Source organism: Hibiscus syriacus, unplaced genomic scaffold (assembly GCF_006381635.1).
Source record: "Hibiscus syriacus cultivar Baekdansim isolate YM2019G1 unplaced genomic scaffold, ASM638163v2 tig00112888_pilon, whole genome shotgun sequence".
NCBI lineage: Eukaryota > Viridiplantae > Streptophyta > Magnoliopsida > Malvales > Malvaceae > Hibiscus > Hibiscus syriacus.
The window spans coordinates 704502-729881 of record NW_024063415.1 but is presented as its reverse complement, the minus strand read 5'-3'; the positions used below and the strand labels follow the sequence as shown (position 1 = coordinate 729881).

General features: G+C 34.4%; 2 protein-coding genes across 3 annotated transcripts; both read left to right on the top strand.

Moving 5' to 3' along the window:
* Nucleotides 1–794: 794 nt before the first annotated feature.
* On the top strand, nt 795–13924 carry LOC120184408. Its single transcript, XM_039188886.1, has 3 exons — nt 795–1591; nt 12530–13302; nt 13601–13924. The coding sequence occupies exons 1-3, from the start codon at nt 827–829 to the stop codon at nt 13779–13781; spliced, it is 1719 nt and encodes a 572-aa protein (XP_039044817.1). The 5' UTR covers nt 795–826; the 3' UTR covers nt 13782–13924.
* A 1890-nt stretch (nt 13925–15814) lies between these two features.
* Nucleotides 15815–18965, top strand: LOC120184413 (protein disulfide-isomerase 5-1-like). 2 transcript variants are annotated; one of them, XR_005522012.1, is made up of 6 exons: nt 15817–16007; nt 16347–16405; nt 16524–16699; nt 17662–17767; nt 18434–18658; nt 18939–18965. XR_005522012.1 is itself a non-coding variant. In XM_039188891.1 (5 exons), exons 1-4 carry the CDS (start codon nt 15897–15899, stop codon nt 17754–17756), a joined length of 441 nt encoding a protein of 146 aa, XP_039044822.1. In that variant the 5' UTR covers nt 15815–15896; the 3' UTR covers nt 17757–17767; nt 18434–18766. The 2 variants fall into 2 exon arrangements, 1 of the variants encoding a protein (XP_039044822.1); XM_039188891.1 differs by lacking the exon at nt 18939–18965 and having other exon boundaries at nt 15815–16007; nt 18434–18766.
* Nucleotides 18966–25380: the final 6415 nt, after the last annotated feature.

The following is a 25380-nucleotide window of genomic DNA, read 5'->3' as shown; positions in this document are numbered from 1 at the left end:
GCCCAAAAATATAGCACAATGCTAGGCCTGGGTTGGATTTGAAAAATATAGTTAGAAATGGCCCAAAGGTAGCATTAGGGTGCTTAATCAGTTGGATAGTTCGTGAAGTTTAAACTCGACTCGGTTTAACTCGATTCGATATTTTAACGAGTTGAGTCGAACAAAGTATAACTCGATTGGATAAGTTCGTGAACAGTTCATTAGTTTTTATATAATATTTTAATAGTTATCTTGAAAAATTATTTTGGTAAAAAATTATTAATTTACTAATAAATAATATAAATTGATAATTCATTGATTTTCTAATAAATAATAAAAATAATAAATTATTAATTAATATTTTATTACACCAAATAATCAAACACATTTATTATTTTAATGTATAGATGTATTGTTATTTTAGAGTTTAGACTTTGATATTATTTCATACACTCTTTTGATAATTTTTAGATAAATTTATTAATTTATGTTTATATTAAGTTATATATAGTATTAATAGATTTTACTTATAGTAAAAAAATAATGTTCAAGTTTTGATGAGTTTAAGGAATAACGAGACGATCAATAAATATTGAGCTTAACGAGCAACAAATTTAACGAATAACGAGTTTTTTTATAAGCACGAATCAAATAAAATTTTAACAAGCTTTAATGAATTAAGTTGAACAATAAAACTTTTTATCAAACATAAATCGAACACTGCCTAACAACATCCTCGATAAGCTACCGTAGGTAGCATTAGCAAGACATTCAACTCCTCAGGACTAAGGACTAAAACCAATTTATTAATTTAACCCAATCGACGCCCAATTCCAATTTGTTGCTAATGGAAGCGACAGCTAACACCGACAGCGGCGACGACAACCTCAACCCTTTATTTTCGCAACAACACAACGAGCTCATGGCCGCCCATTCACTCGAGTCCGATCTCGACTTCTCTTTCCATCTCCAACTACAAGAAGCTCTCTCCGCTTCCCTTTCTATCCACACTTCCCAACCGCAGCCTCCGCCGCCGCTTCTGCCTCCACAGCCCCCTATTGAAACCGACTCCGTTTTCTCCTTAACGTCCCAAGAGCTATCCAAACTCCAACAGGAATCGCTCGATCACAAGTGCTTCCTCCTCGAAACCCAGAAACTCAAAGAAGACCTCAACCGTCGAATCCACGACGAGAAATTCGCGAGTTGGATTGCGAAAATCCCGGAAGAAGTCTGGGCGGATTGGGGCGATTGCTTTGAACGTCCTTTCGGTGAAGGGTGTTCTAAGGACCTGTGCTTGGATGGAACCGACAGCGAAATGGACTTCGTCGATGATGTTTCCGACGACGATGTGTGTGAGTTTCGTATTTACTTTAAGGGGTTGATTAGTGAAGAAAAGGTTAAAGATAAATCGTCGAATTACGCGGGTATCGGCGTTGCGATTTGTGATTTTAGGGATAATTTGATTTTGGAAATTACGAAGCCTTTAGTTGGTGTTGGGTTGAGCAAACAAGCGGCCGAGCTTAAGGCGTTGATCGAAGGGCTTAACGCTGCTTTGTCTTTGGAGCTTGGCAGGGTTGAATTCTGCTGTGATTATTACCCCATTTATCAATTCGTAAGTTCCTTTTCACCCTTTTCCCTATTTTGTTTCAATATATATGAGTTTATCCATTTATATATGTTCCTGTCGCTTGTTAATCTTGGTAAATTGTGAGGTCGCATTCATTTGATAACATGGATTTTGAATGCTGTGTGGATTAGTGTAGTTATGGTGTGCGGTGGCCTAACCTATTGGGTCAGTTCACCCTAAAAAGTTATACAATTGATGATAACTTCAGTTTTAACAGAGAATATTAGGGTTTTAATCTTCAATGTTACCTGTCTACTCTAAAAAGTTGCACGAGCTGTAATAATTCCAGATACAACTGAGAACGTCTTGATGGTAACTATTTGAGTTGCAACTGGAATAGTTATGCAATTTACATGAAATGTAACCCAAATTACTCTAAAAAGTTATGCTATTGGTAAGTTTTCCAGTTACAACCAATTTCTTCCTTTTTTTAGCCCTTATTTTAACGTGTTGTATTTTAAACTCATCCGGTAGATTATGTGGTAAAAGCATTTACTTTCAACCTTTTTAAATTTTTTTTTGATAGAAGTTGGAGGTCTCATTAAAAACTCCCTTCGTATTCGTCCACATACTTCGTATTCGTCCACGTACCAAGAAGTATGTTAACGAACATTGGAAGGAAGAAAAGAGTATCTCATATTTTATTGAATGAAACACCCATTACATATGAAAACACGAAATACTCTCAAACAGGGATAAACACTATTAAAAAAACATAATCACCTAAAGCTCTCGCCTTCTCGACCACAAAAATCAAGAGGCAATCACCCTATACCTAAGATAAACCTTCATCGATAATCTAAGTAGAAGAGTGTCTCGACGAGAGTTAAGGGAGTTGTTCTTAACTCAGGGTTCGGTAGTCAAAGTGTTCATTCCTAAAGAAACAAGGAATCCGAAATACAAATTCTCCACTTTCGCCTTTGTTCATTTTGGTAACGAGGAAAGTCTAAAACAGGCTATTAACAAGCTGAATGGTTCATTGATGGATGGTCGGAGAATTACAGTTGGTGTTGCACGATTCAAGGATGCTCGTATGAGGTCAGCAGGGCAAAATAGTTCACTGGAGATGACTTTAAAGCAGGTTTCAATTGATACTTCAAGGTCAAAAGAGAAAGTTGATATTAATAGGAGTTTTAGGGATGAAAGATCTTACAAGGATGCCTTATTGTCTAATAGATTGAAGAGTATTGTATCGGACCAAAGGGAAATGGCATATGAAGGTTTCAACATAAGGAAAGGCATAAAAAATATGTGGGAAATGCATATTCCTTCAGAGAGCTCCAGTTGGGTGAAGAGGTCATTAACGGGGATTGTTAAACATTCTTTTGAGTTAGAATTAGTCTAAAAGTCTCTAGTTAATGAAGGTCTTGAAGTTCAGATTGCCAGATGAGGTTACGTTTGGAATTCATGTGTTGTAACCTTTAAGTCGGATGAGGAAATGTTGGATGAATGGTCGACAAAAAAAGATGAATTACTTTTCTGGTTCGATAGGTTGGCACCTTTATTGAATGATGATGGCATTCCAATGGCTTTTTGCCTCATAGAACTATCTGGGGTTCCACTATTATGCTGGCAAAACACCTTCTTGGAACGTTTAGCAGGGAGGTGGGGAATGGTGGAAGATATCCATGAAGATACAAAAAACAGAGAAGACCTCTCAACGGCGAAGATTTTGATCAGGGTGGCGAGCCCATATGATGTCCCTGAGGTGTTAACACTTGGAGCTTATGGAAGATCTTATACAGTGAAGATTAAGCGGGGTTCGGCGCTTGAGTATAATTCAGATTTTTCTAGCAAAGCGCCGGTGGGAGGTTCCGATGAAATTCAAATTGGTGAGAAGTTTGCTGGAGAGGAAGCTGACAGGAGTGAGTCAGAAAGTATGGAAAGTGCTGAACATTCAAAAGAACACAGCAGACAAAAGGTAGACTTATGGTTTGACAAAGGAGCTTTCATGGGTTTGGTTGGAGTAGGTGGGGAAAATCATATCCCAATGCTTAACAGAGATGGGAAAAGCATTAATTGTGAGGTGTCAGACTGCCAGGACCTTGGAAGAAACAATTTAGGTGATTATGCCGGTTTGGGATGCAGAGTTTTTAATTTTTCGGCTGATGGCTCTGAAGCCCAGTCAGTTGAAGGTGGACAGCCTGGTTCTACAGATTTTAAAATAATTTCAGCTGGGCCAGTTATTAAATTGGATAGTTTTGGGAGAATGAACCAGAACCAATTTATTGTTCAATCTGTCAACATGGAGGAAGCAAATAATGGAGGTATACCTCATTCCAGTTTGATGACGCGCAGTGGGGAAGGAGTGTTAACAGCAGCAACTAAGATGATTGACTCTAATGAACATGCTGGAAAAATGATTTCTAGGGGAAGATCGCTTCATCGATCTAATTCATCTTTAACTACTAGGAGTGAGCCGTTGGAAAGGAGAAGAACGATTAGCTATAAAAGGGTGTATTCGAGATCAAGGGAGAGAAGACATTGGCCATTAACTACAGAAGAGGAAGCCTTAGACAAGCTAAAGGGTAAGGACTTGGTGCTAAATTCAGTTCTGCCAGTCAGTCCAGTAGAAGATTTTAATATGGATGGTTGTGTGGAGTCTACTGAGGAGAGGCATGTTGCTAATAGCAGTTTGGGTAATACGTGTGAACGGTGGTTTTCAGGAGGTGATGATTCTGATTTCAATTCCACTGCATTGATTCGAAGAGCCAAAAGGTTGTTGATAAGGGAGGCATTGGATCAGGCAAGCATTTCAACAGTTTCTTCTCCAGCTTTTTCAGTTCTATTGGAGGAAGCCTTAGCTACTTGGGAAGTCAGTAAGCTTCTGGGGGTGTCTTTCAAGGAAGGGAAGTCATCTTTTTGGAAAAAAATATTAAGTTGGAGGAAGATTTGAAGCTGGTTTGAGCTTCGATTTTCTTGGCAGGTCTGGTTTTTTTATTTTTGTGATGATTAACCAAATAGCAATTATTTCATGGAACGTTCGGGGATTGGGAAGAAAGGAAAAACAAAGATCTGTTCAAAATTTATTTCTAAAGAAACGCCCTATTTTTCTTTTGCTTCAAGAAACGAAAATGGAGAAGATTCAGAGGCAATTTTTGAGGAGGAGTGGCTTGAATACCCTTCAAGGGTTTTCAAAATCTCCAGCAGTGGGTTCTTCTGGAGGTTTATTGAGTTGTTGGGATGAGGGCATGTTTGAAGTGGAAAATCATGTTATAAACAGAAGGTTCATTGTTACGTTTGGGAAATTTCGAACTTCACAACTTAGGTGTGGTTTTATCAATGTTTATGGTCCTTCTGTTGAAGAAGAAAAAGCTTGTTTTTTGAAGTTAGCTGGTTTTATTTGTGGTCAGAGTATTCCTCCTTGTGTGGGAGGTGATTTTAATGTATATCTTTCAGAAGAGGAGAAGATTGGAAGAGCCCAAAACAAAAATTCAATTAGAATTTTCAGTCATTTTATCCAACAGACAGGTTTAATTGATTTACCTCTGCATGGGTGTAGGTTCACATGGTGTAGCAATCAGGATATACCCACCTTTGTTAGACTGGACAGGTTCCTTGTTGATGTCCGTTTCTTGGAAGCCTTTCTTGAGACTATACAGTATTTGTTACCTAAGGCTATATCAGATCACAATGCCATTTTTCTTGAGAATGGTGGAGTTAGTTGGGGTAAAAGACCATTCAGGTTATTTAGTTATTTGATGGATGAAGAAGGTTTTCAGAATTTAGTTGGCTCTGCTGTACAAAACTGCAAGAGTAAACACAACAGAGCTGGAATTTTTTCTATCCTGAAATCTACCAAATTGGCGATCAAGGAATGGGCAGGGAATAGAGATCAATACCCAGCTGTAGAAATTGAAGAATTAGAAAGGAATATCCACTTAGCAGAGGAAAATTTCCAGCAAATGCAAGAGTATAATGGCTGTGAAAAAGCTGCAGAATTGAGGACTATGAGAACAGAATTATGGAAGCTTTATAAAATTGAAGAACAGATTTGGTTTCAAAAATCGAGATCAAAATGGGTGCAAGCAGGGGTTCGTAATACAAGATTTTTCCATGAATGTGCTTCAGTCAGGAGAAAGAGGAATTTTTTGAGTGTTCTAAATATCAGTGGTGAGGTTATTCAAGATCTAGCTATCATCAAAGATACTGTTAAGGACCATTTTTTTGGAATCTATAATTCTAAGTCTACCTTGGAAGTTGAAGATTTGAAGCTGAATTTTTCCAGAATTTCTGGGGAGCAAAGTGTGTTTTTGGAAAGAGAATTTACAGAGGAAGAAATTTGGGAAACTCTTCAATCGTGTGATAGTAACAAAGCTCCCGGACCAGATGGATTAAATCTGGGATTTTTCAAGAGATTTTGGTTTATTCTAAAGGTAGATATTCTGAAATTTTTTCATAATTTCTATATGGGGAAAGATTGGGAACATGGAGTCAATCATACTTTCATTACTCTTATTCCCAAGGTGTCTAATGTTGGTGGATTAGATGATTTTAGACCCATAAGCCTTGTAGGAGGGTTGTACAAGATCCTTTCTAAATGTCTTTCAAGGAGATTAAGGAATTGTATTACTGGTTTGATCAGCCCAACGCAGTTTGCATTTATTCCAGGTCGTCAAATACTGGATTGCTCTCTTATAGCTAATGAGGGAGTTGACTTTTGGAGGAAGAAAGGGCTTAAAGGATGTGTGTTTAAAGTGGACTTCAGAAAGGCCTATGATACTGTGGATTGGTCCATTCTTTTTACGGTTGTGGAGAAAATGGGATTTGGCTTCAAATGGAGGAGTTGGATCAGACAATGTGTAACAATAGCCTCAATTTCAGTTTTGATTAATGGGGTCCCTTCTCAGGAATTCCCTATGGCAAGGGGTCTCCGTCAGGGTTGTTCTCTATCTCTTATGCTTTTCAACTTGGTTGGAGAACTTCTAAACTTACTGCTTTCAAAAGCAGTATCTGAGGGACTGTTTTCTGGACTGCAATTTGGAAGAAATGAGACGGCTTTTAATTTATCTCATCTGCAATTTGCAGATGACTTAATTATTTTCTGTGGAGCTTCGAAGAATCAGATTTTAAATGTTAAGAGGGTCCTAAGAGTGTTTGAACTGATTTCTGGCCTTCAATTGAATTTGAAGAAAAGCAGATTATTTGGTGTTAATACGGCTGCGGAGGAGGTTGAGGAGTGGGCCTCGTCTATTGGTTGTGTAGTTGGGAATTTTCCCTCTGAATATCTAGGTTTGCCTCTTGGTGCATCTAGGAATTCTTCCTCTCTATGGGATCCAGTGGTTTTACAATTTAACAAGAAGCTTGCAGGTTGGAAATCGAACACTCTTTCATTGGCAGGGAGGTTAGTCTTGATTAAATCGGTTCTCTGTTCACTTCCAACCTACTATTTATCTCTGTTTAAAATTCCTTCCTCGGTTAATTCCAAACTCAATTCCATAATGTCTAAATTCCTATGGAGAGGTGGAACGGATAAAAACAAGATTCATTGGGTCAGCTGGTCCAATGCGTGCAAATCTAAGGAGGAGGGAGGTTTGGGAGTGTTGAATATTATTAATATGAACAGAGCTCTACTGGGGAAATGGTCTTGGAGGTTTGCTAATGAAAGGAATGTTGTTTGGAGGAGGTTGATATGTTTAAAATACAATCTGGATCCCTACTAATTACTGTTCAATAGCAAGATACCAGCTCAATCTTCTTGGATTTGGAGTTCAGTGGTTAATTCTCATTTTAAAGAAGACTCATTTGGCTCAAAATTTCAAAGTATGTGCAGAATTCAAGTTGGTTGTGGTCAGTATATACGTTTTTGGCAGGACAAATGGGCAATGGACTGCCCTCTTAAGGTCTCTTTCCCAAGGCTGTTTGCTATCTCTTCAAATCAGAGTGGTAAATTGATTGATTTCGGCGAGTTTAGTTCTTTAGGCTGGATTTGGAATATTCGATTGAGGAGGAATTTGGCTGATTGGGAATTTGAACAGTAGACTAATCTGATGACAATCATTTCTAATTTTTGCTTGTCTAAAGATGCCAGCGATGCTCTGATCGGGAAAGGGAAAGGGGATGGTGTTTATTTTGTTAATTCATGTGTGAAGATTTGTTCCTCGGTTTCTCAGGCGAACACTTTTTGGAAGAAAATTTTGTGGAAAGGATTGGTGCCACCAAGTATTGAGACTTTTATGTGGCAGGAGGTCCTTCAAAAACTACCAGTGAGGACTGAACTGGCTAAAAGAGGGGTTTCGGATATTGTAGATCTTTCATGTCCTTTATGTAATTTGGTGGATGAATCCTCTTCTCATTTATTTCTCTCTTGTTTTGTTGTGTGGTCTTTGTGGAATAAATTTTTGCAGTATTGGAGTATCAGTTCGGTCTTTCATGGAAATGCGCAAAACTTTCTTCTAGCTTGGGAAGATCTAAATTCCGGTTCTACTATTTGGAACTTTATTCCGGCTGTTGTTATGTGGACTGTTTGGAAAGTTAGAAATTACATCGTCTTCGAAAGAGGGAAGTTGGATCAAACTAATTTATTTTTCTTAGCTGGAGTAAGGCTTGCATCTTGGTTCATAGCTAAGTTTGCAGATTCGGTCATTTCTTTGGATTCCCTTATCAGTGACTCTTCCCTTGGGGATTCATGTTTCCCTCCAAACAAATCAATTGTCTCTACCATCCCATGGTCCCTCCCTCCTAAGGGCTTTGTCAAATTGAATGTGGATGCATCTACTAGTTCTGACTGGAAGAGCAGTGGAATTGCAGGTATTCTAAGAGATGAAGAAGGCCTACTTTTAGGTTCTTTTAAGACGGCTTCTGGTTCGGGTCCACCTATTCTGATGGAGTTAAAGGCTGTTAAGGAGGGTTTAAATTTCTTTCACTCAGTGAGAGGAGGTATTAAGGGTCGGTTGATTATAGAATCAGATTGTAAAATGGTAGTGGATTGGACTAAGGATGGATCTTGTCCTGTTTTCTATGCCTCCATTGTTAGGAGGTAGCTGTTAAACTCAAAGAAGTCGAGGGAGTTATTAGATGGGTGGCTAGGACAGCCAATATTGAGGCTGATGGGTTGGCTAAGTCTGGTATTGGTTAATTTTACTTTGTTGTTGGGATATTTTATTTTGGGTTTTTAGGTTGTTTGTAAGGGTTTTATCTTATTATTGTAAATCTTATGTATCTTTATTAATAAAGTTTAAGGCACTCTTTTCCTCCTTCCCCTGATTTAGGAATTCAATATGAGTTCCTTAAATCATGAAGGGGTTTTTTAATGAGGCCGCAATTCCTATAAAAAAAATCACCAAAAAAGTCAGCTCGATAAGTTATCTTCAATGAAACAAAACCAGATTCCCTTCCCTTCAATCAAGTATCCTTGCCACTTAATTCTGGAGAATCATCGACTTCCTCAGGGATTCAAGAGATTGGTTTGAAAGAAGGCTCAACTTCATGCACCATGATTTTACAAAAATTAGAACCGACCCTCAAACTCAACAACTCATCAATTCTCACTCTATTCTCTGTGAGGATATGAAGTTTTGCACGATCAAAAGATGAAGGAAACTGAGAGCTTTCATCAATTGATATTAACTTGCCCCACCTAGCCGCAATGTTCTTGAAAGTACCCCAATTTCACGCATGAAATGGAATCCCTTCGCAAACTACCCATACTCGACGGCACTCTACAACTAGACTCTCCGACCAAGCTTCAACTCTAGAAAACCACTCGGCAAGAGTCTCTGATTGTTTATTCCTCACCCTATTCAACATATTAGAGTCCTCGAATATCATGAGAATTACATTCCCAGCAGCTCTCATTAACGAGAAACCATTGAGTCCTTTATCTTGCATTTGGCTAGCAAGATTGCCGATCTTGGTATAGTCCTTACACCACCCCATTAGGCAGTTATCCAAAACTTGAAGTTTAGTTTCGTCAACAACACCATCTGCTGAATAGAGATTATTTCTTGTAACATCTTCCCTCTCAGGCTTTTGATGAACAACTGACGAAGACTTTCTCCAAAAAGAATGTTTTGGGTTGAATTTAGCAAAAGAGACTCCAATTTTTCTACCATCAATGCGAGCTCCATTCATCATTGAGATCGTTTTCCTGGCTTCTCCAATTGTTGCAAAGCGAATAAATCCGAAACGAATCCCCTTCAAATTTATTTTGGTTGGAATGAAAGCATCCATAACCTGACCGAATGGATAAAATAAAGATCCAAATCTCTTCCAATGGATCTTCTCTGGTAAGTTCTCAATGTATAACGTAAAGCAGCTAGATCCATATCATTAATGATTTTTGGATAGTCTTTCTTCCACCAGTAATTAAAACCGTGGCGATTGGGTGATTGGTTAACCGCCTCAGAACTCTGCGCAGATGTCTCATCCACGTTCCTTGTTTTAACCAAGGAATCATCCCTATTCTTTTTTGTCACCAACAGCATCCTCTCATACTCTTCCTCCGCCACAGTCATACTATGCTTCTCCTTCTCCTTCTCCTTCTCCACTTTCTTCAACGTCGGCGCATGTTGCTCCTCTGTCTGTTTATGTAGCTCCGCTTCCATCACCTTCGGCACCAAAATCTCCACACGATTCGCCTTCTTAACTGGATTTTTCAAAGTTTTTTTGATCTCGTTTTCCCCAGATTTGGATTGACGGTCAGACTTAGCCCTGTGAGCTGCGGCTTTAGCCCGTTTCTCAGCTTCTTCCTCGCGATTCTTGGCCACTTTTTTTGTAACCAGAAGCTGTTGATGTGCAAGACTTTTGGATGGATTTTTCTCTAGCTCATAAACATCGTAACTGGAAGAAAAAACTTCTTCGGGGACAGCAGTTGAAACTACTGTCTCCCTCCCAGCTGCAAGCCTTTGAACCTTATGGGAGTCTTCAAGAGTTGCTTGAAAATCTACTGCAAGCTTGTAATCGGCATATTTCTTTAAGGGTTATGCATCTTGATCAACTTCTCTTGATTCCCTTAGTTTAGCTGAAGATTCTTTGACCAGCTGCTCAATATCAAGCCTTGTCTTATGCAATTTGTCGCGTAATTCAACGGTATCTTTAAGAGTATCGAGGTAATTAACAAGGCTATCAAAAGCCAAAATAGCAGTTCTTAAATTGAAAATCCCCGCCTCCACAGACTGCAAAACCGAAGCCTGTTCTGCATCTTGCCTTGGTTTTTGCCGGGAGGAAATGTAATGGTGTGGAGTAGCAACACCCGCCTGGGAACTCATTCTTTAGCTTTTCTTTAACTCAGGAGGAGGAGGAAGATGGGTTAGGTTGAAAAAAAGCAAAGGAAGAAAGGGTGATGGAAAGAGCAAAAACAGCAGCTAAAGATCGGCGGCGAACGTGGCTGACTCGGTTGCTTTGTGGAGAGACGATAGCCGCATGGAGAGGAAGATAGTAAAGATTATGGTTTTACTGCTGTGATGATTCGCGCCGTCGTCGGAAAAGAAGAAGCGTCGCCGACAAGCTGTTAGTCGAATGGCCTCAACCAGGATCCACTGAGTTTTAGTCTCTCCCTGATGAAACGATGCCTAGATCCCTGATGTTGAGTCTGTTGGTGAGGCGGTGTTGAGCACGGACGGCGGAAAGCGGCGTGGGCCGGCAATCTTCCAGGAAAAAACGGCATCCAAAACGGAGGTCGGAGTGTGGCGGCGGACGGCTGGCGACGGCGGCAGACAACGAGTGGATGACGGAGTAGAGAATAATTTTCAAAAACACCTGGGCTTGTGAAATTTGAAATTTGAAATCTCCTGGGTTAGAGAGATGCATGCATCATGTACTTAGTTATGATTCAAGATTATTATAAATAACCTCTTTAAATTTATAATAATCTTAAATCATAACTAAGTAAATGATGCATGCATTTCATTCTCACAGCTTACTCAGCATATGAAATCCTTATACATTTTCTCAATTTCATGTTTCCAAAGATAACACAAGAAAATTTTAAAAATTGATTGCCCAAAGTATGTATTACATAGTTTTTTGAAAGATGATATTTGTAGTTTTAGGTGTTTATAGGGAATAAAGAGGTTAGAGTTAGTATAGCATTTTAATCCTTGATTCATTTTATTTGGAGTAGACATGCTATTGGAAATGCTGGAATCGACCCAAGTCTTGTGGAAATGTTATCTTTTATTGTCGATGAGTACTGTACGCCATGTGTTTATTTATTAGCTATATCATTTCAGGGACACTGAGAGTTTGGTGAGATTATCTTGTTTGGAAAATAAGTACTAGGATTTTAAAGAGGTTAGAGTTAGTATAGCATTTTAGTCCTTGATTCATTTTATTTGAAGTAGACATGCTAGTGGAAATGCTGTAACCGACTCGAGTCTTGTGGAAATGTTATCTTTTATTGTTGACGAGTACCATACGTCATATGTGTTTATTTATTAGCTATATCATTTCAGGGTCACTGGGAGTTTGGTGAGGTTATCTTGTTTGGAAAATAAGTACTAGGATTTTAAATTGTAGAAAATGTGGCAAATTATAGAGCAGGTATGGTGTTCTGAAGGTAAGCAATTAAATGGAGATTATTGGGGTTCCATGGAAAGCTTGACTCAGTTGTAAAGTGCCAAAACATTGGTGAAACTCTCTTTAGCCATGTATATAACTGGTAATACACATGCCAAGTTACTATCTTGCTTATATTGGACTATAAGTTTTGGTACATCTTGTTGACCAGTTGTTTTCATTGAAATCAGGTTGTGATGTGCCTAAGCTTGGGCCATTTAAGTTTTTTGGTTAATAAAATATTAGCTTTGATTAAGTAATGCCGGATATACATGTCACAAGATTGGAAGAATATGATCGATCGTACTTGGGTTTAATTGTATTTGTGCATTGTAACTCAATAAAACCAACTTGTAAAACCTCTTTATCCTAAAATAAAGAGCCAAGAAAAATGTTTTTCCTTGATGTATTTGTTTGGCAATGCAGGTTACTCGGAGATGGCTGCCGAAGCAGAGGAAGATTTCAATGTTAGTTAATCAAGTAATACTTCTTCAAAGAAAATTTACTTGTTGCAGCCCTACACTTGTGGCGCGAAATGATATTAAATATGCATTTAAACTTGCAAGGGAAGCAATAGTATCTCAGGTCTCTATTCCTTTAGAGCAAAATGAAAGCAAGACGGTGAAAGAGACTTGCGTTATCTGCTTAGAAGATGTTGATTCTGGGAGCATGTTTGCAGTCGATGGTTGCATGCATCGATACTGCTTTTCTTGTATGAAACAGCATGTGGAGGTGAAGTTGTTACATGGAATGGTACCCAAATGTCCTCATGAGGGCTGTAAGTCTGAGCTTATTGTTGACAGCTGCAGAAAATTCATGACCCCTAAAATGATTGAGACATTGAAACAACGAATGAAGGAGGCTTCAATTCCTGTCACAGAGAAAGTTTATTGCCCATATCCTAGGTGCTCAACCTTAATGTCGAGAAGCGAGGTTTCAGAATATGCTAAGGATGCACTTGTCGGAATTGAAATATCCAGCGCCAGAAAATGCCTTAAATGTCATGGCCTTTTCTGTATCAACTGCAAGGTTCCTTGGCACAGTAGCATGACATGTGAAGATTACAAAAGAAAGAATCCTCTTCCCGGAGCAGAAGATCTTAAGCTGAAGTCACTTGCGAGTATGAACTTGTGGCGCCAGTGTGTGAAGTGCAACCACATGATAGAACTTTCTGAGGGTTGCTACCACATGACTTGCAGGTATTTCATTTTGGTTATGGCTTTTTAGGTTCTTTTCTGTTATTTCTTTTGAAGTATTTGTCCCTACAAGGGATATCATCACGAGTCTCTTATGATTTTTCAACATTCAGCACCAGTGCCTTGAATACTTGTGTCTTGACTATGTCAGGACTATTCCCCCCCCCCCCAAAAAAAACAACAAAAACACACACACACATCCTGAAGGTTTCGGGTTTCCCATAGAATTGTCTTCGTGTTGGCAGCATGCATTCGTCGTATCCATAGCATTTCTGTGCTTATGGTTGCTTTGTTTTTGTAGATGTGGTAATGAGTTTTGCTATAATTGTGGTGCTGAGTGGAAGAACAAAAAGGCAACTTGTTCTTGTCCACTTTGGCGGGAGGATTTAATTTGGCAAGGAAACAGAGATTCTGATGAAGAGGAAGAAGACTCTGATGAAGAGGACTTCGACTATGACTGTGAGTGGCTGTTCATCAGATGACTCTACTTCTGTTTTTCACCATACTCCTCATCTCTCGGGCCAATCCCAAACATGGTGAATTATCTCACAGTTTATGTTTTGTACAGTTTTTTTTTTTTTTTTGGCATATGCATGTTTTTTATCCAGGATTTTGTTCCATTTGGAAGAATGTTTTACAGCTTGCATGTTTGGAAATGAATCCGACTTCCAGCCAATGGAATTCACAGTAAAAAAGAAAATCTCACTTGGTAAATTTGTTGGGTGATGATATGGTCCCCTCAGGTTGACTGTAAAGTGTAAAATGATTCCTCTAGTACATGAGCTAAGCTTGAAGATAAGTGAACAAGCACATGCTGTGGACAACTAAATAAATAAATCAGATGGAAGTCGGACAACGAATTTCTAATTTTTTTCTTAATCTAATTTATTTGCTTCTTATTGGTTTAAATTTTGGATCTGAGTAGATTATCTAATAAAATTCTGCAAAAAATAATGTAATTTTATAGAATAAGTTTTATTTTTATTTTGATTATCAGTTTTTCTTTAATAAAGTTATATATCTGATGTTAAATTTTTTTTATTTTTGATAATCATGTATTTTTTCCTCAAATATGCAATATGTGCTAGGGGTTAGAAATGTTTAACCGTTCTATTAAATTAATAAATCGGATATTTGTTACATAATTGATTAAAAATAATAATGTTTAAACTGAATTATAACTAAATTAGTTTAGATTTATTTTATAAAAATAAATTAACTATAACATAAATTATAATTTATGTTCGATTGTTTAAATTGGAAATTTTAATTATTTTATTTAAAATAAATGAAAATTATAAATTAAGAGAGAAAAATATAATGTAAACTATATCAGTAGCCATTTAATTATTGTTTTTTTTTCATTTTAACTGCTGATCTTTCATTTTTAATAATCAAACTATTTAATTTTTTAAGTGTTGCAATCAAGTCATCAATCGTTAGTGTTTAATAGAGGACCTGACGTGATTGTTAAAAATTAATATAAATATAAGTGGTTTATCCCTTTTGGTTTGAGTAAAGAATCGCATTTGGTGAGAGAATGATCATTGGACGATATTTAAAGGAAAAAGAGAGTAAATTATCACAATGATGAACAAGACAATAAAGAAGTAAAAAGGATGGACGGAATTAGGGGTGTAAACGAGCTGAGTCGAGTTTGAGTATTGCTGAGTTCGACTCGACTCGAAAACTCGCGAGCTTAAAATTTTCAAGTTCGACTCGAACTCGAAATCCTAAACTGAAGCTCGTGAGCAGCTCGAAAAGGCTCGAAATGAAAAAAAAAATTCTAAAACTTAACTCGATTGAAGCCTCAAACTCGAACATGAACCTTAAATATAAGATATCTTACTGTATTTTTTTATTAAAAAATTAATACATAAATATTAATATTATTAATAATTTATTTCTAAAAAAATAAAATTTTAATATATTAAATTTTCGAGCTGCTCACGAGCTTTTCGAGTCGAATATCGAGTAGCTCGTTTCGGCTCGTTAAGAACTCGAGTCGAGCTCGAGTCGAGTCGAGTCCATTCGATCTGAGTATTTATCGAGCCTTGATCAAGTCAATCTCGAGTAACTCGCGATCTGTCTCATCTCATTTACAGCCCTAGACGGAATTACAATCCTTTTCTCAAATATGTTAAAGAGTATTTAGTGTATATTTCAATTGTAAAATCATTATAGTTATTTGTATGTAGATAATTTAAATAAATTTTATAATTAAATTTTAATTTTTTCTCTAAATCACGTAAATCTATTAAAAATATTATCTGTGAATCTCGTCAGTGCATTTTAATCAATTAGAAACCTATGTTCAAGAGACATAAGCTAGTCAAAAAATTTAATCAATTAACGACCGAATTAATAGAAATGCGTGACTCAAGCCGAGCACACCCTCAACTAGTACCTGGCCGAGGATACGGGCCTTTGACGGGTCCATGAAAAAGGAAAAATGGGTCACGTGATAAAGCACATGCCATGTAGCTTCAGTTGTTTTGCCTTGTCTTGAACTAGGAAGTGAGAAAATTCCCAAATCTGATCATCTCCTTTCCGATTCCATTCGAAGAAGGTCGACGGCGAAATCAAGTTCACCAGTCATGAAAAAAGACTGTCGTTTCTCTGTTCTCCTCCTCCTATTCTTGATTTCAATATCCATTCAGACAGAAGCGGAAGTTATTGCCCTAACTCCCGACACCTTCTCCGACAAGGTAATCCAATACAATCTTATTCTCTCCCTTTATTCACCTCTAATCTCACAAATTTAATAATAATTATAAAGTTTTAGGGTTTTGAATTTCTTTTACTTGAATCGTTCTTTATGTGCCCCAAAATTTAACAATGACGTGAGGATTTCCGTTTCTTTTTTTAAATTTATTCCGCTAGAGAACTTGCTAAACATATTCTCTTTCTTAGTTAAGTTTTTTGTTAGAAGAATATTAACTTTGACATCAATTTTGAACTGCAAAACACAAAATCCACACGGAACGTGAATTTGGATTCTTTTTTCTGCGCATATCTTGTATTTTTGCGTATCTTTTTTTTTTCAGATAAAGGAGAAAGACACGGCTTGGTTTGTGAAGTTCTGTGTTCCTTGGTGTAAACACTGGTAATCATTTTCTGCCTGCTTTATCAAACTTGTTGGATTGAACTAGACCTCATCTGCCGTTGTGATTCGCTTACTGGTGATTATAATGTTTTTATTATTTTTATTTGTTCTTTTTCAGTAAGAACTTGGGGACATTGTGGGATGAGTTAGGAAAGGCAATGGAAGGAGAAGATGAAATAGAGATTGGAGAAGTTGATTGCAGTGTAAGCAAACCTGTATGCACTAAAGTAGATATCCATTCCTATCCCACGTTTAAGCTATTTTATGATGGCGAAGAAGTTCCTAAGTATCAAGGTAACATTGAAATTTCACTTGTTTCTGTTTTTAGTTGTTTTGTGCGAATCCGGAATTCCAATTCAAGCACAATATGCTCTCTGTTTTTATTTCTCGTGCCAACTTCTTTGTTTCTCTGGAAATTAAAGACGGAAAGGAAAAGCATATGTTTACTCATCTTATGCATGGCTTAAAGTCCATTCCGACCTGTTCTTAAATTAGCATCCATTGTATTAGGGACTGAATCAGGTTGCTTAATGTTTAGGTTGTTTGTATTTCTTTGAATATCTGATAATTATTAATGGTTATGATGTGAAATATCTGAACGTTTGTATTTATCAATAAACTCATTTCAAATGGGAATGGTCAAATCTCATTACTCAGTGTACACACTACACGGCTTTTCCTATCCATATGCACTATTTGTGAGTTTCTTTAATTTGAAAAAATTGACAATTTGAAATTTCAGAAAATTTACATTTTGCACTTCATTTTATATTCCTCAGCTTATATCAAGCAAGCATGTCTGTTTTATAGCCAAAATGCCATTGTAGAGCTCTACCCAGCAATTGGGAAAATTACTGAGCTTTTTGGGCCATCCTGCCTCTCAACATGACTAATCTTTGTTAAGGATATTTAATGTGGTATTGGGTTTTGTTATGATTTGCATAGGAATCAAAGAAGCCCGATTTTAGTTTACTAAACCGCTAGAATTTTCTTTTCCAATTTGAGCCATTTGATTGGACTTCAATTGAATATGAGTTTAAACCAGCAAGCAGAATAAATCTGTACCCTTTTTTTTATTGATCTTATTTTGTTGTATGCCACATCTTAGGTGTTTCGCCTTTCACCATAAATATATTTGGGTTTAACTTCAATGTGTGGTAATAAGCTTCAGTTAATAAAGATTTCAAAAGTCCAAGTTTCAGAACTATTTTTGGTGTTGAATTATTTTCCCTGCTGCATGTTATGCAAATGAGCAGGGAAAAGGGATGTTGAATCGCTAAAAGCATTTGCGTTGGAAGAAGCTGAGAAGGCAGCAGAAAAGGCACTGCTAGGCACTGATAAAGAGTTGTAATCATTCAAAAGGTAAGCACAGAAATCTCTTCATTTTGCTTATATGTTCCATGAAATAATTGGCCTGGAATATCTTATTAAGATTGACGAGGAAAGAAAGAGGAGAGATAAAAAAACAAGAATTGAAAATATATAAAGATGCTTCGATGAAACCAAAATCTTATGTAAAAAAGTGCAGCTAATAGTTTTGACAATATGCATGACCATCTAAGCTGCACACCACATAGAATCTGTTATTCATGCTTTCCTATTTTAGTTGCACAAGTACAGACGTGTAGAAAACAGAGTAAGTCTGTTATTTTATTCATATCTTCATTCAGTAGAACATATTACATATTTATATACAAATTATGCCTCTAAACTAGGAAATTCTAAGTTAGGAAAGATACTAATCCTAGGAGATGTAATCCCTTGAAATAAGGGATTGAAAAACAGAGAATAATTACAGAATCTCTTAAGGGATTGACAGCTCATTTCTATAATTTCTACAACCTTACATTACATAACCTACAACATGAAATCTCTTGCATTGGATGAAATTGCGAGTATATATAACATATATATGTATGTATACACACAACATGCTGTTTCTCAATTTCATTCCCACCCTGTTTTGTAATACCTTCTGTAATTCAGCATGTTCTCTGATTATTATTTGATTCATAATCATCGGTGAAGGTATGAAACTTCCAGCAGAATACAGGGTACTTGTGATTGTTCACGAGGGGGTGCTTAAATTTCGAAGACACCCCAACTTACACAAGTTCTTTGCCTCTCGGGATATTGTTACAATTATGATGCTTCTTATTTTTCTTTTAAATGCTTAAACTTGTCATGTAGGCATGTCAATCAATGGCCTTATTAGTGATGGTAACTGGTGAGTGCTTTATACACCGTTTGGCTGTTTTTGAATTAGTGATGCATGGTCTGAATATGAGAATTCCAAATCTTTTGATCTTAGTAGAACAAACCATTTTTTCCCTGGAAGGAAAAGAACAGCATTTAAAATTTTCATAATTTGATTTTGCGTTAATTTATAAGTACCTAAACTTTAATGTATGAAATGAGAAAATGATCATTGTTCATTATATTTTTAAGATGGCAAATTATAGATTTTTTTGTTATCTCAATTCATGAAATGTGTCTGGCAAGAAGTTAATTTTATGAAAATGCTTTCATTGAGAGGATTTATTTATAAAAATTATTTAATGCATGATTAATGTGATGATGTATATGCTGATTTAGTTTGATTGGTATTATTTTTAATAAATTATATACGGGGACGTGAGTTTGAGTATACTTCATTAGGATATATTAATTGACTAATTTAGATTGGGTAATATAGAGGTGGGTTTACCATCTCAATCCAGTCTGTTACATTTGCAAATGTTAAAATTCAAATAAACCTTTAATTTTATTTGATCTAATGTCTCATTTTACTAAATCAACTGTAACTGGATAGTATAACTTTAGTTTACTTTAATAGATGTATTTGTAAAAAGAAACATATATAGTTTTGTGTCGAGTAAAATAAAACAAGTATTTTTAACAAGAAATAATTACTAGGAAACATATAATATTATTAGTGAGTGGTGGCTAAAATTCTTTATTGGTATCTCAAAGATCATGGTTTAAATCCTGTTGGTGTAATCTTCTAACAAAGAAAAGAAAAGACATTTAGAATTTTATTTTGCCCAAATTAATGTTTTTAAACTCATTTTTATTGAAAATAAAACAGAAAATAAAGAAAATTGTAACACGATACAAAAAGCGTAATTAAAATATAATGAAGTGTGATAAAAGAATATGAATACAACATGCAATCGCAATTTTCCCAACTTACATTGTGGATACTTCTTATATTTTCCAAAAAGTTAACTAAATTTAAAAATTAAGTATCAAACATTAATTTTTTTAAAAAGCAAAAATCAAGCATTCTCTTAATATTTCTATAATGCTGAATATATATATATATATATATTGCGTGTGCGTGTAATATAACATTTCAGTGATATAATTAAGATTAAAACCAAAATTTAATGCTATAATTGGAGAACTTTAAGTGACAAATTATGTTACATGTGTTATTTGTATTAAAGTATCATGAAATCAAAGTGTAGATATCATAAGCTGTATTTATAATTTGATACGGGATATTAGAGCAGGTTATGTTGTATCATTGAGAATTTATAATTTATTTTTTTCCTTCATGCAATTGATGTATCAATTTGCGAATTTCAGTAGATAATGTGTGTTTTTTTTATTTATTTTATGCGACAAATTTCAATCGCTAATTGAGAAGTAAATACGGTGAATCCAGATTATGGGATCCAGGCGTGAAAGTATTAAGAAACAATGTGCTTCCTTGGACTGTTATGCATATTTGAGATATTAAAGTGTACAATGTTTTTTTAATGATCTATGTGAATTTTGTAATTCACTACATTAGTGATTGATTTGTACGGTACGACGATCTTTTTCTTTTTTAATGCCATTGAATTTGATACTATGAACGTATTTATATGTCATTGTTTTTATAAAAAATTTACATGTTCTGGTGGATTTGTCGATTCGTTTAAATGATTTTTATCTTTAGAATCCAAACCTTCTAATCTTGCGTATTCGGCTTGTATTGTCGTGATTCACATTAGTTGAAAACTGTTTTTTTTTTTGTAAAGATTCTTTTGATAATGTTATGGATTCTTTGCTTTGCATGATTATACTTAGTTGCCTCCAATAATATTGTGATGATATCTAATCTATTACATCTCTTTTTTTTCATCATTGTTTATTTGGGGATTTAAAATCATTTACTGTCGACACTAGATAAATCGACAATTGGATGTCGAAAGAGGAGAAGTATACTCTCAAAATTAAGTCATAAATTAAATTGCATGTTTAAGGAATTCTTCAGAAACAATCAAAGACTTGAGTTTTTTTTTATTTTTGATAGCACCATTTAGGTAACCTTATATTGGGTTATTTTGGATATTGTAGTGCAATCAGAAATTTCAGTTTTTAACCTTTGATTGTTATAGAAATATTAAATTTGAATACTAATTCTTAGACGATTTAATTAAAGTAATAAGTCGTTAAAGTAACCCTAGTAATGAAAAATATTTTATTTTAAAATATGAAGGGTTATGTGCATGTAACTTAGGATATATTAGTATTGATCGGCCCAAAGGAAGATTAATAGTTGACATAATCGCATGTACAACTTTGGTAATAAGCATGTGATAATTATTCTGTTTGATTTGTGAGTAATAAATCGACCTAAAGGAAGATTTTTGCTTGACATGTTCTTATTATCAATGTTTAATTATCGTATCAGATATTACTTAAGGTGAATATTTTGTCTAAAGATGAAATATTAATGGAGTATTTGATATCTCGAGATAAAGTTTAAGTGTATTCAAATTTATTATTATTTTGGTTATCTTTTAATTTAATTAAAAGATAAAATTAAGAGAAATTGATTGGTTGACAATATTTATATGGTTTTATTTATTATTAATGCAATATATGTATATATTCAATTCGGCTTTTCAGTTTTGATAGTTGATTATTAGAATATATATATTTTGAAACAAATTAATTCATATTTTGGCTAAGTCTGATATTTTAGTAGATTTGTTGAAACAAAATGTTGTCAAAGTTGCATTTTTTTGTATAGATTGATTTATTTAAAATATCAAGATGATTATATGTTTCTTGTGATTCATGAGTTTATTAATTGACCCAAAGTAAAGTTTATATTTGGCCGAATTTCAAGCGACACCTGTGGTATTAACATGTGACAATTATAAAGTATTTTTATGTGAGCATTACATTAGTTCAAAGATTAATCTTTTGTTCGACATAGCTTATTGTTAGTGTTTGATTACAACAACAAGAGTATTGTTTACTATTAATATTACAGTCCAAAGACTTGATATTAGTGTAGTGTTTGGTATCTTGTGATAGGAATTAACCATAATTTTGAATTTTTTGTTTACTTAAGATGCGAGCATCAATTTTATTTATGTTTTTGTTATGTATTCAATTAATTATTTATTTATTTCTACCATAATTTAAGCTATTATACATTTTTTGATTATGCTTAAGAAAACAAATCTCAAGGAATGAGAAAATACAATTACATAAGTTTTTGGTTGTTTGAACATACACTTTACACTGAGGAAAGAACAATTTTCACCTTTCATGGGGGATAACGTCCTTAATTGGATTTTGAGAGGTGAAATTTGTTCAAATTGCATAAGTTTAATGGTCATGAAATACAATATTTTTAGAAGCCTTCAGGGGCACGTAATCTGAAAAGATTACTGAGCCTATGGTTTCCTCGACGAAATTGAGAAATATTTTCCCAAAAACAATAAGGCTTAAATGACATATTTGATGTCAATAAAGTATAAAGGTTAAGGAAATCTGAGAGAGTACATTATGGATATGTTTCATATTGCTTCAAGACTTAAGAAACTTAAGATCAAGTTTTACTGAAGAATTACTTGTTCTTGTGATTTCAGCATAGCTTCCTATAAAGTTTAATCAACTCAAAGTGAGAAATGAGCTCATTTTTCATTATGTGAAAGAGGAAGAAAGGTTGAAGCATAATATGTTTGAAAGTACTCACTTGAAAAGTGCATATAAAGATAAAGGGAAAAAAATAAAACTAGAATGTAGTTGATAAGGGTTCAACTCAAAAGAGATAACAATATGTTACAAAGGGTTCTCTTTTGAGATAAGTTAGGACAAATAAGAAGGAATTGAATTCTAAAAACATTAAGCAACTACTTTGGTTATTCTACGTGATTTAAGGATTATAAGTTTTATGATCTCATAATTAGGAATATTTTTATAGTGGGATCTATAACATTTTTTTAGGATGCTGAGTTAGGAGGGAGAAATAAGGTTTAAGGAATTAATTTTGAGGATAAATTGGATTATAACTCAATTCATATTATCACTTTTGATGATATCCATGTGTTCATACATGTCGTTAATCAAGAAGTGAATCTAGATTAACCCCAACAAGGTTATTTTGAACAACTCTCTATTTAAGATGAGAAATTATTCTGGAAGAACAAACTCAAAAACATCAAAGAACAAGTTTCATTAAGAAGATCCACGAGATGAGAGAAATGTTATTTATATTACCATGTTGTATTTCTCCAAGAAATACGGATGATAGTGAAATGATAGAGGCTGATCTAATCAACTTTCGTCATGTCATAAAAGTTTTGATGGTTGAAAATGGATATTTAAAATCAAGATGGATGCAAATGGTGATTTTGACAAGTATAAGACATGTCTTGCATCTAAAGGATATACTTATAAAGAAGGCATTGATTTTGTAGAGACATTCTCTTTGGTTTCATTGAAAGACTCTTTTAGGATAATCACGATACTTGTTGCTCATATTTAATCTTGAGTTACATAAGTTGGATTTCAAAATGATAACATTGATGAGACGTTTTAAGGTGCAATAAGAAAATTGTGTCTGGTGATACAAAATTAAAGATATGCAAATTAGGAAAATCCATTTATGAGTTTAAGTATGACTCTCGTTAATTGTATAACAAATTTCACCAAGTGATTATCTCATTTGGTTTTAAGATGAATTTGGTTGACAATTGTATATACTATAAGTTCAGTGGGAATAAACCAAATGATACCCCTTATTGCTAAAGAAAACAAGTTTAGTCTTGATGAGTGCTCTAAGAATGATTTTGAAACTAAGAGAATATTAAAAGTTCCTTATGCTTCAAAAATAAATGAGGAGTTTAATGTATTCTCAGGTTTATACGCATTCGGACATAGCGTGTGACTTTAGGATATTAAGCAAGCATTTAAGCAATTTGGGTATGAATCGTTGGATAACAGTTAAATTGATTTATATAATACATAACAAAAATGTTACATGCTCATATATCGGAGGTCTAGTAAGTAAAAGATCATCATGTTTATGAATTCCATTTTATTGAAATATGGATGCAAAATTTTGTCACATAAACTACTAATTATGGATTGATAAGAAATACCACTTAGGTTATTTTGTGACTACTAAGTTGCAGTCCTTTATTTCATATATATAACAGAAACACCTTGAAGTCTAAGCATATAGACATTATGTTTCTGGTTGTTAAAGAAAATTCAGAGTGATTATGTGTTTATAGAGCATATTGGTACAAACTCATAATTGTGCGCTTACTAAAGAACTGTCACCCAAGGTCTTTCATGAGCACACTACTCATGTGGGTGTAATATCATTTAAGGATATTCGGTTTTAGTGGGAGTTTGTAATATTAATGCTCGATTGTTATAAACATAATTTCAGTTACTTTAGTTTAAGGATATTTATGTTAAAGTTATTTTATGTTAAAAAAAAGTTTATTTTGGTTTATCCATTCTGGTTTTGATAAAATTTGATCTCACTAATGTTTAAAGATGACCAATTGAAAATAAACATGTTCACATTGTATGTAATTTTCATGCTACACTCTATGATTGATCTATGTCATTTGATTGTGTTTGTATATGTGACCATTGATGGGTCTAGTCATGATTGATATGGAAAAGGTCACTTTGATCATATATGGATATAGTTGACAGACGAGATTGTTATAGAATACTTATTATATGGTAGCAAGTTTTGAGCTCTTAAGGTTGTACATTTGTTAAGAAACATATGTTGCCCTAGTGGGGGATTGTTGGATTAAAATCCATATTTGTGGGCATATATGTATAATGTACAATGTTATCATAAAGTATGACACAAAATTAAGTTACCAATTATGTTACATGTGTTATTTGTATTAAAGTGTCTTGGAATCAAAGTGTAGATGCCATAAGTTGTATTTATAATTTGATGAGGGGGTAGAATTATAAATACTTAAAAGGGTTGACCTAATATTCAATCTATATAAAGAGGTAGTTCTCACCAAGAAATAAGTTAAATTAAATTGTATTACTCTTATCCTAGTCAAAGAGTTTTTGCAAGAGCAAACCTATCTTCTTGGAAGATCACAACTAAAGAAAGACTTAAAGATTTCAACTTATCAATTAATTCATGTACGCTTCTGCAAATCTAGTATTTTATTCTTGATGATTTGGCATGATTAGATATTGGTTAAACTTTTATATTTATGGTTTGGTTCTAATAGTATAAACAATACACTACCTAAAATTTAGTTATACTTGATATAATTTACTCTTATATTAATAATAGGTTAAATATGAAGATGTTTGTAAAATTTAGATAGTGTAATGAAAATAATTTTTATATTTTTTCATACAAATATTTTATTGTAATATTAAAAAATTTAAATTATTAAAAAATATATCATAAATATGATTTAATAAAAAATTAATTTGGAATAATCTAATATGTATTTAACTAAACATTTTACTCATATATTTCTATTACGTAATTTTATAATCTCTCTTGGTTCAATCAGTTCTCTATCAGTTTTTTAGCCCATTATGACATTCAGGTTTTTTATTTATCCCATTAGGGAACCTGGGTTTTTATTTTAAGATCTACGATATTTTTTATAGTGTTCATGAAACTTGTCACGTTAAGGTGACGAGTTTCAATAAACAAAATTTTTTATTCAAACTTGTTA